Source organism: Choloepus didactylus, chromosome 6, assembly GCF_015220235.1.
Source record: "Choloepus didactylus isolate mChoDid1 chromosome 6, mChoDid1.pri, whole genome shotgun sequence".
In the NCBI taxonomy this organism is placed as follows: domain Eukaryota; kingdom Metazoa; phylum Chordata; class Mammalia; order Pilosa; family Megalonychidae; genus Choloepus; species Choloepus didactylus.
The window spans coordinates 30,375,021-30,386,942 of record NC_051312.1 but is presented as its reverse complement, the minus strand read 5'-3'; the positions used below and the strand labels follow the sequence as shown (position 1 = coordinate 30,386,942).

At 36.1% G+C, this 11,922-nt stretch overlaps 1 protein-coding gene across 1 annotated transcript; it reads left to right on the top strand.

The window, feature by feature from the left end:
- The first annotated feature begins 2,636 nt into the window (after nucleotides 1-2,636).
- Nucleotides 2,637-3,618, top strand: LOC119536868 (olfactory receptor 4C5-like). The gene has a single exon (XM_037839577.1). It carries the CDS (start codon nucleotides 2,674-2,676, stop codon nucleotides 3,616-3,618), a length of 945 nt encoding a protein of 314 aa, XP_037695505.1. The 5' UTR covers nucleotides 2,637-2,673.
- The last annotated feature ends 8,304 nt before the right edge of the window (nucleotides 3,619-11,922 follow it).

Genomic DNA, 11,922 nt, shown 5'->3' with positions numbered 1-11,922 from the left:
AGCCCATTACGTCTCCAAACACATTCAGAGAAGTAAGTACAAACAATTCTTTATTGATATTTTTCTCTATAGGTGACACTAGGGTTCAATTTGCAGGTAAGTTATATGTAAAACATATGTTTCCACTATAACAGATTTTTAAGAGTAATGACCAGAATATCCATTACTTAAAAAAGCAGTCACTCAAGTTGTTACAGACACAGACTGAGATAAGAAGATAAAACTTCTTTAATTAAATTATTTTACTAAATATTAAGGCAATATATTCTTTATAGAAAAAGATCATAAAATTTAAGAAAGCTGCCTACCAAAATTGCCATTAATACCATAAATCACATAGTAAAATTATTGTAATATACTGTTTTTAGACACTTTTCTACATACATATGCTATTTTATACAATTGATAGCCTGATATATATGGTATTTTATTTCTTTCATTTTCCACTCAGTATTATATTGAAAGTACTTTTCCACATCATTAATTCTTCTTAAAATTCACTTAAATGTCCACCTGATGTTTATAATTGTATATCTTAATTCATTTAATAGTTTCCTTTAAACTATTAGACGTCCTAATTTGTCTTCACTTTTCTACAATTATAAAAAAAAATTATGACATACCACCTGCATGTATAATTTTTCCCCATTATTTTATATCTAGAATAGATTTTTTGAAATGAGGAATAGTAGACTAAGGGGATGACCAATTATAAAGCCCTTACTACATAGAGTGAAATTTATTTGCAGAATATTCTAAACCAACACACACAAGCCTTGGATAATATAGTTCTCATATATCCTTGCTAATTTGCCAGTTAAAATTATTTCACATTATTTCACATAGAAGATTCTTCATGCCTTATTTTTCCTGAAATTATATTTTCATTATATCTGCCTTTTTTGTAAGTGGTGTGAGTAGACTTTTCTTTTTTGTAAATGCTATTTTTATAGAAATAGTTGTTGGTCATACTTTTCACAATTATTTTCAAGTGTGTTCCAAGTCTTTATGTCATTGAAGCTATCATATTTGTCCTATGTTTTATACATTTTGCTTAATATTCCCTTCCTAATATAGGTATGAGATACATACTTATCTCATTCTTTTCTATTTTTTAATATATTTATGCTTTTATTTAAGGGTTGAATGCATACAATCATTTTTTTTTATTTTTTTGTATCTTTTTTCCATTTTTTTTATGATAATATGAAGAGAAGATTTTTGTTACTTTGAAAAATTCCTATTAGTTACTGATAAACATTTATTACCCCAGTGCTATAGTCATAATATCCTATTCAACATGCTTTAAATTGATATCCTTTTAGGAATTGATCATATATGGTTCTTATTCAGTTTATATGTGTTCATCACTTTTGATAGTATTATTTAAATACCAGTAAGCTTTTGAATATATTTATCAAATCCAATATTTATCTATTTTCTTATATATCAATTTCTGCATTCAAAATTTATCCTGATATAACTGGTAGTTTCTGACTTCTTGAGGTGAGCATTTATTTCATTTATAGTCTCTCTTATTTCATTTATTTTCCTTCCTAATATAATATTGAGCAAATATACAAAGATCGGAATATTAATGTGCATAACATAATTTTTGTTCTCTTATCAATTATTTGGAATATAATTTTACCATTAGGGGACAAACTGTGACATAAGTATAACAATGCTCTTCAATTCATCTATGCCTTTGTTATTCTTATGTTATGTATGAAAAAAATTAAGCTCAGTAATATAAAGCATCATACAAACTACATGGCTATTCATCAGTGAAAACAAAATACAAGAATATTCTACTCTAAAGAATATGCTCTGTCCAAAAAATTGTGGGACTTTTGTTTCATCAAATTTAAGTATCCGTTTTCAGAACATGGTCAGAACATGTTTCATAATCTTCCTCAATGAATATTGATTTGCAAAATACCTCTGAAATCTAATTATATCTGAAGTTCCACAATAGTGAATTCAGGCTTTTCAAATAATTTGGGTGTTTATGCATTGCATCTTGCTGTCTTATTCTCTACAGGCTATCATGCCTTTGGAGATTTTGAAAAAGAATCTGTGGTTTTCTTATAAAATTCTCTTTTGATGTAGCACGAGCTCACAAACATAACTGTGAGGGTGTATCTTACTGCAGCTAAATATTCACTCATTTCTGTTGATTCTAAAATCACTACATCATCTCTAATTTCATTTTGAAATCACTTGATGCTGTCTATTCACCCTGAAAAACGGTAAAATTAGCATGCAGCGTAGCCTTCTCAACTTGTGTGATGAGAAGGAAACAAGGCAGAAGGGGCTGATAATTCCAGTCTCTGCTTTTCTTTCATTTTGTTCCTGTTTTCCTATGCAGAAAATACTAGGGCAGTGATTGAAAAGTATCCATCCATGTACAATTGCAGGAGATATCCCTGGCACTGAAGCAGTCATAAAATGTTGTGTATATGTGTGTATGTGTGTCTCTGTGTGTGTTCAGAAGAGGGCAATGTAATCAATGTGTGACTAATACTATGGCCCAGCTTTAAGGCTGGGGTTTATCTGCTTGACCAATCCTACAGGAACAAATAATCATGGGAGATGTATTATTTGCTTGATCAAAATTTATCTATCACGATTGCAATCCTTGTGCTCTTTGCAGACAAATCATTTGTCCAAATGACAAACTGGATTCATCAAGCAATGAACACCGTGACAGAATTTATCCTGCTCGGCCTAACACAGAACACAGATGTACAGAAACTCCTGTTTATTGTGTTTACACTCATCTACTTTCTCACTCTGACAGGCAACCTACTCATTTTAATGACAATCACTACCAGCCCACTCCTGGAATGCCCCATGTATTTCTTTCTATCTTTCTTATCTTTCATAGATATTTGTTTCTCATCTACCATGGCTCCCAAAATGATAAATGATTTACTTGCTAAGAAGAAAACTATCTCCTTTGGTGGGTGCATGACTCAGGTATTTACAGAGCATTATTTTGTGGGAACTGAGATCATCCTGCTCATGGTAATGGCCTATGACCACAATGTGGCCATCTGTAGGCCCCTTTACTACATGACCACAATGAGCTGGTGGGTGTGTGGCCTTCTAGTGGTCCTGTCCTGGGCTGGGGGATTTCTTCATGGTCTGATTCAAATACTTTTCATTGTGTGGTTACCCTTCCGTGGCCCCAATGTCATTGACCATTTCGTCTGTGACCTTTACCCTCTGCTGAAACTCTCCTGCACTGACACTCACATCTTTGGACTCTTTGTTGTCACCAACAGTGGGCTGATGTGCATGCTCAGCTTTTCTATTCTTATCACTTCCTATGTCTTTATTCTTTCCTCCAACAGAACTCACAGCTCTGAAGGACAGTGGAAGGCCATCACCACCTGTGCCTCCCATATTACTGTCACCTTCTTACTCTTTGTGCCCTGTATATTTGAGTACATTCGGCCCATGATCACCTTCCCCACTGATAAAGCAGTGGCCGTGTTTTATACTCTAGTAACACCCATGTTAAACCCTTTAATCTATACCCTCAGAAATGCAGAGGTGAAAAATGCCATGAGGAAGCTCTGGAGCCAAAAGATGATCTTGTGTATCAACTAATGTGAATAAAGTAGTGAATAAAGTAACTAAGCAATGAGCCAAATACTTAAAAAATATTTAAACAGAAGTGGATGATGGATATCTATTTTGCTAAAAATTCATGGTTTTTATGCCAATTGCTAAAGTTTTGGTGGACTTTTTTGAAAGATTGGAATCAACCAGAAATGAACCCAATTGGGAGATGAAAGTCCTAAGGTCAGACTTATGCCAAAATAAATGTTCCTATGTTTCATAACTTGAGGAAGCCCCATTTACATTGTAATCTGGGAGGACTTTTCCATGAATAAATTATTTTCTCTGGCTAAAACCAAGGCAGAATATAGAATTATTCCATTTATAGCCATAGAGCAAATTTGCACATGGTATTCCCAGTTAAAAGATACACGTAGAACACTTTTTCTTTCAAAAACAGCCTTCACAGTTCTTCATCTCCAAAATAAATCTTATAAGATGGATTTGTGCCTTAATAAATGGGACCAGAAGTAGCTTGCAAAAAAATAAAAATGGCTGTTCCAAAAGATATCTCAGTAATCATGACAGAGAGTCTGTGCTTTCAGATTTTAAGAGAAAATGCTAACCAGTTGCAGACCAATGAAATGGGGAGTCATTTGACACATAGACACTTAAAATTGCAACTATAAAAGAAAGACTCAGATGGAAAAAAAAAAAAAGGATCCATTCAAAGCCAGAAGAAGTCTGCCAATCTTCATGACCACTGTTATTTCTTAAGAATTGAGATATCACAAATTGTTTAATTGCCATGCTAAATCGTAGGCTAAATAAATATTACAAAGAAATTAATATTCAACAGTTTAGTAAACAATTTATTACATACAAGAAATTGGTCTTTCAATGATGGCTAGCCCATGCACATCAGCATATATCCCTGTGCTGCTCCCATCATATTTTCTGCTCTCTTGTATTTAAGTAAGACCATGTGCCCAGCTCACAGAAGTGATGTGTGCCTCACTCAATGTGAATGATTCAGGAGCCAATGTGTTACTATCCAGCTTTCCCCCTTCTTTGCCAAGCATTAAAATGGAAAAACTACACAGAAGAAGCATCATGGATTACTGATTATTTATATGGAGGACAATTACCCTACAAGACCACCCAACTGTCAGTGGATTTTACCTGATAAGGAAACAAAATTGTATGTGATAAACCAAAGACATTTCAGGATTCATTTATTACTACAGCAAAATACATCTTATTATGACTAATACATTGACTAAATTTATCTTTACAAAGGCCTATAGGTATTAATAAGAGAACCAGTTAGCATAGTCTTTGCATTATCTTGATTGTGAAATAGAGCAGAATGGATAAATAACAGTCCTTACAGAACAAATCCAATTAGAGCTTCTCCCTGCTTTGAAGTAACACAGTATACCAACAAAATATTTAGACAATAAATTTATACATCACTATTTTCCCTTTACTTAGTATGAAGGCAAGTCTGAAAAAGCTGTGCAATCATAGTAACAAGAACTATGAACTCTAGTGTGAACTCAATCTTCAATGCTTCTTGAGCAGATTTCTGGCTTCACTATGTGGTTCCCTCTTCTACATATTCTTCTCAGCATATACTCCAATTTTATACCAGTTTCCTACAAACCTCATTCCACAAATCACTCTCTCTTCTCGGAAGATAATTCCTCCTATTTATCAGAATATAGGGACCGGTTTTCCAAATGGAAGTCAACCCATTTGATGCTGGTTAAACCATTTGATACTCATCAAATATCCATGTTCTCCCACCATAATTTCATCCCACTTTTATTTAAGCGGGACCATGTGAATAGCTCACAGTAGTGATGTGTTCCACACTCGGGAAGAAATGTTTAGGAGTCAGTATTCCAAATGTCCACTTTCTTTTCCCTGCTGCAACAAAACTGAAAGACAGGCACTGCAATGGCAGGAATACACAGAGGAGGCAACCAGGATCACGGATTAATTAAACAAGAGACAAAAATGTCCTAGAGGATCATCCAACCCTCAGGGGATTTTGCTAGAAAAGGAAATAAAATTGAATATGTTAAGCCACTCAGATTTCAGGATTCATTTGTTACCACAGCAAAATGCAGCTTAACCTTATTAGTGCATTGACTAACTTCATCTTTACAAAGACCTATAGTTATTCATAAGAGAACATATTAGCATAACTTTTGCAATTTTCCTGATTCTAAAACAGTATAGAATGGATAAATTGCAATCTTACAAAACCAAGTCAAATTAGGACTACTCTCTGATTTGTTGTAACACACTACCCAACTGATATAATTAAATCATAAATTTATACATCACCTTTTTTCCCCTTTACCAAAGATGTAAGGTAATGCTTAGGAAAACTATGCTATCATACACTAGGGGGTGCAATAACAATTATGAACTCCAATGTGAACTCTTTCTCCAGTGTTTATCTAGCAAATTATCTGGCAGTTCCAGACAGTTCCCTCTTCTACACATTCTTCTTAGTGTAAGTTCCAATTTTGTTACAATTTCCTGTAACCCTTATCCCACCAATTCTCCTCTCATCTCAGAAGAAGACTATGCCTCCTACTTTTCAAGAAAATAGGGACCATCACAAAATCATTATTTCAATCTCAAGCCTCCTCACCAGTAATTATGTCTAAAACCCCTTTTCCCTATTGCCTTCCTGCCCAATAAGTAAAACACATGCAGGTACTTCAATCAAATTTTTAATGCAATTTTTTTTATTATTCATTTTATTGAGATATATTCACATACCACGCAGTCATACAAAACAAATCGTACATTTGATTGTTCACAGTACCATTACGTAGTTGTACATTCATTACCAAAATCAATCCCCGACACCCTCATTACCATATACACAAGAATAACCAGAATAATAATTAAAGTGAAAAGGAGCAACTAAAGTAAAAAAGAACACTGGGCACCCTTGTCTGTTTGTTTGTTTCCTTCCCCCACCTTTCCACTCATCCATCCACAAACTAGACAAATGGGAGTGTGATCCCTGTGGCCTCCCCCAATCCCACTGTCACCCCTCATAAGCCACATTTTTATACAATTGTCTTCAAGATTCATGGTTTCTGGGTTGTAGTTTGATAGTTTCAGGTATCTACCACCAGCTACCCCAATTCATTAGAACCTAAAAAGGGTTGTCTATATTGTGCATCAGAATGCCCACCAGAGTGACTTCTCGGCTCCTTTTGGAATCTCTCTGTCACTGAAGCTTATTTCATTTCCTTTCACATCCCCCTTTCGGTCAAGAAGATGTTCTCCATCCCACGATGCCAGGTCTACATTCCTCCCCGGGAGTCATATTCCACGTTGCCAGGGAGATTCACTCCCCTGGGTGTCTGATCCCACGTAGGGGGGAGGGCAGTGATTTCACCTGCCAAGTTGGCTTAGCTAGAGAGAGAGAGGGCCACATCTGAGCAACAAAGAGGCATTCGGGAGGAGGCTCTTAGGCACAATTACAGGGAGGCCTAGCCTCTCCTTTGCAGCAACAGTCTTGCCAAGGACAAATTCCATGGTAGAGGGCTCAACCCATCAAACCACCAGTCCCCTATGTCTGTGGTCATGTTAGCAACCATCGAGGTAGGGCAGGCCAATACCCCTGCATTCTCCACCAGCTCCTCAAGGGGGCTCGGCATATTTTTTCCTTTTTTTTTTTTTTTAACTATTTTTTTTTTCTAAATCAACTGTAGGAAAAATAAAAAAAATTTAAAAAAAAATTAAAAAAAACATACAATAAAAGAACATTTCAAAGACACCATAACAAGGGAGTAAGAAAAAGACAACTAACCTAAGATTACTTTACTTCCAACATTTTTTTACTCTACTCCAAGAAAGTAACCTAATATAGCAACATTTCTGTGAACTTGGTCCTACTATACCCATCAGAAATTAACAGACCATAGTCATTCCTGGGCATTCCCAGAACATTAAATTTACCCATGATAGCTTATCTGTTCTTCTTGGATTATTGTTCCCCCTTCCTTAATTGCTCTCTACTGCTAGTTCCCCTACATTCTACATTATAAACCATGCGTTTTACATTTTTCAAAGTTCACATTAGTGGTAGCATATAATATTTCTCTTTTTGTGCCTGGCTTATTTCGCTCAGCATTATGTCTTCAAGGTTCATCCATGTTGTCATATGTTTCACAACATCATTCCTTCTTACTGCGGTGTAGTATTCCATCATGTGTATATACCACATTTTATTTATCCACTCATCTGTTGAAGGACATTTGGGTTGTTTCCATCTCTTGGCAATTGTGAATAATGCTGCTATGAACATTGGCGTGCAGATATCAGTTCGTGTCACTAATGCAATTTTATTGAGATATATTCATATACCATACATACAAAGTGTACAATCAATTGTTCACAGTATCATCACATAGTTGTGCATTCAACACAATTAATTTTTTAAACATTTTCATTAATCCAAAAAATAAGAATAAAAATACAAATAGAAGTAAAGAAGAACACCCAAACATCTCATACTCCTTTTTCCCCTCTATTATTCATTTAATTTTTGTCTCTGTTTTTCTACTTATCTGTCCATATATTGGATAAAGGGAGTGTGAACCACAAGGTTTTCACAATCACCCAGTCACACCATATAAGCTCTATAGTTGTATGATCATCTCCAAGAATTAAGTATACTGGATTGCAGTTCAACAGTTTCAGATACTTCCTTCTAGTTATTCTAGTATACTAAAAACTATAAAGAGATATCTATATAATGCATAAGAATAACCTCCGGAATGACCTTTCTATGCCATTTGAATTTTCTCAGCCACTGAAACTTTATTTTAGTTTCTCTTCCCACTTTTTGTCAGGAAAGCTTTCTCAATTCTGTGATGCCAGGTCCAGGCTCATCCCTGGGAGTCATGTCCCATGTTTCCAGAGAGATTTACACTCCTGGAAGACATGTCCTATGTAGCAGGGAGGGCAGTGAGTTTACCTGCTGAGTGGGCTTAGAGAGAGACAGGCCACATCTGAGAAACAAAAAAGTTTCTCTGGGGGTGACACTTACACACAATTAAAAGTAGGTTTAGCCTCTCCTTTGCAGTCATGAGCTTCATTAAGGTAAGCCCTAAGATAGAGGACTTGGCCTACAAAAAATGTAGTCCCCAATGCTTGTGAGAATATCAGGAATTCCCCAGCTGGGGAAGTTAAATGTCTCTACATTTTTCCCCAGGGGGCCCTGTAAATACTCCTTACTCTCTGTGCAAATTACTCTGGAATATATTGGGTTTCAAGCTAACCTGTACAAACCAACCAGATCTCACCCCCTATTCAAGGTTCCATGTAATTATGGTGTACAAATAAACTGACTATACAAATTAAATTATGTAGCATCTTATAGAAAGTACAGATTTTGCACCAAATAAATATCTCTTCTTTTGGTGTGACATAGAAGTTGAAGTTTTAAAACACAGTCAATATCATCCTTTACTATTTAGTGTGGTTTATCATTTAGTTCTAATCAAGTCCATTTTGTTCATATCTTCAATTGAAGTCCGATCTCTCTCTCAGCTCTTTTAACATTTCCTTATGGGGTAATGCTGACATTCTTGGCTGCTGAACTATAGCTCTGAGTCTTGAGTGTCACACAGATACCAGAAGTTACAGGGACTGAACAGGTTATACACAAACAACTCAGCATCTCAGAATTTAGAGATAGCCACTACAACTTATGAACAAATGTAACTGCTAAGAGCTTACAATCTAGGAACCTTCACCACGAGCCTTCCCCTGACAACTCACACTCTTAGATTCAACTCTTAGGGTCTGCACATTATAGTTAGTCCACATTAGTGAGGCATTATAAGGTTTGTCTTTTTGATTCTGGCTTATGTCACTCAGTATACTGTCCTCAAGGTCCATTCACTTAGGTGAATACCTCACAACTTCATTTATTGTTACCGCAGCTCAGTATTCCATTGTATGTATACACCACAGCTCACCATTCCATTTATCAGTCAACGTACCCTTAGGCCACCTCCATCCATTGCAAACCATGAATATGGCTGCCATAAATACCAGTGTGCAATGTCCACTCATATCCCTGCTCTCAGTTCTTCCAGGTATATACCCAATAACGCAGTTGCAGGACCATATGACAACCCCATAGGTACCTTCCTGTGGAACCACCACACTGCCCTCCAGCTAGGCTGTGCCATTCTTCTTCCCTACCAACAGGGAATAGGTAAATCTCTCTCTCCACATTTTCTCCAGCACTTGTATTACTGTTTATTTTTTAACAATTTTATTCACACACCAATACAATCTACCCTAAGTAAACAATGATTCCCAGTATAATCACATAATTTGCATTTACCACCACAATCTATATGAGGACATTTCCATCTATTCCCCAAAGAAAGAGGAAAGGGAGAAAAAAATAGAAGAAAAATACCAAAGATAGGAGAAAAGTAAAAATAAAATACAATGAAAAGTTCAAGCAACATCACTACCACCAAGAATCTCATATCACTCCTTCTTATAGGCATTTAGCTTTAGTATACTGCCTTTTTTACAATTAATGGAAGCATTTTACAAAGTTACCATTAACTGTAAACTCTAGTCTGCATTGATTGTATTTTTTCCCCTATACCATCCAATTTTCAACACCTTGCAATGTGGGCATTAATTTGTTCTCCCTCATTTAAAAACATTCTTATATTTTTACATTTGGTCACCATCATTGACCACTCTAAGTTTCAGTAAGTTATACAATCCCAGTCTTTATCTTCTGTCTTTCCTTCTGGTGTTGTACATACCCTTAGCCTTCCTCTTTCAACTGTACTCATACTCATCTTTGTTCAGAGTACTTATGATATTGTGTCACCATCACACAATTATGCTATCCATTCCATTTCTGGATTTATACACTCAATCCTCTTGAACCTCTGTACTACTTCAGCATCAAATGCCCAATCTCCAACCTCCTTCTACCTGCTGATAACCTGTATTCTCAAGTCTCAGATTTCACTCATCAATGTTAGTCCATGTTAGTGAGACCCTACAGTATCTGTCCTTTTGTTTCTGGCTAATTTCACTCACTGTAATGTCTACTGTCTACCATTTTGCCTTTTGGATTTAATATGTCATATCTTATTTTTATTTTTTCCTCTCTCTCTCTTCTTACCCTTACTGATAATCTTCATTTCTACACTCTTCTCCAAACCTCTCTCTCCTGTCTTTTCCCATGTACCTGTAGTGCTCCCTTTAGTATTTCTTGTAGAGCAGGTATCTTGTTCACAAACTCTCTTAGTGTCTGTTTGACTGAAAATATTTAAAAATCTCCCTCATTTTTAAAGGACACTTTTGCTGGATATAGAACTTTTGGTTGGCAGTTTTTCTCTTTCAGTATCTTAAATATATCACACCATTGCTTTCCTGCCTCCATGGCTTCTACTGAGAAATCCACACATAGTCTTATCAAGTTTCCTTTGCTTTCAGAATTCTGTCTTTGACATTTGATAATATGATTATTAAGTATCCTGCAGTCAGTCTACTCAGATCTATTGTCTTTGGGTCACACTGTGCTTCTTGGATCTGTACTTTGATGTCTTTCATAACAGACTGAAAATTTTCAGTGATTATTTCCTCCATTATCCTGTCAGCCCCTCCTCCCTTTTCATTCTGGGCCACCCATGACATGTATATTCAGGTGCTTCATGCTATCACTCGGTTCCCTGAGACCCCACTCATATTTTTCCATTCTTTTCCCTATCTGCTTTCTGATGTGTAGGATTTCACATGTCCTATCATCCAGTTCATGAATCCTTTCTTCTGCCTCTTCAAATCTGCTGTTGTATGTCTCCATCTTGTTTTTCATCTCCTCCACCATGCCTTTCATTCCCATAAATTCTGCCAATTGTTTTTTCAAACTTTCAAGTTCTTACTTATGTTTGTCCAGTGTCTTCTTTATATACTTAATCTCTTTTGCCATATCTTATCTAAACTCATTGATTTGAATTGATTTCAGAGATTTGTTTGATTAATAATCAGCTACCTTGATTCCTGTATCTCAGTTGAAGTGCAAGTTTGTTCCTTTGACAGGGCCATATTTTTGCTCCTCCTAGTGAGATCTGTAATTTGCTGTTGTCTAGGCAACTTGTTTCCCCAATCAGATTTTCCCAGAACAGACAGTCCCACGTCTCAGGAGGAGGCTGTATTCAGTATCAGGTTTCCCTGAGGGTGAGACCCAGAAGAGTGTCAGACTTTCCTGTGAGGCCTATAGACTCTGTGCTTTTCCTATCCTGCCCAGCAGGTGACACTTGTCAGCCCACA

What these genes read in the sequence shown, in the direction of transcription:
- LOC119536868 (XM_037839577.1), top strand. Translation starts at nt 2,674, where the DNA reads ATGACAAACTGGATTCATCAAGCAATGAACACCGTGACAGAATTTATC.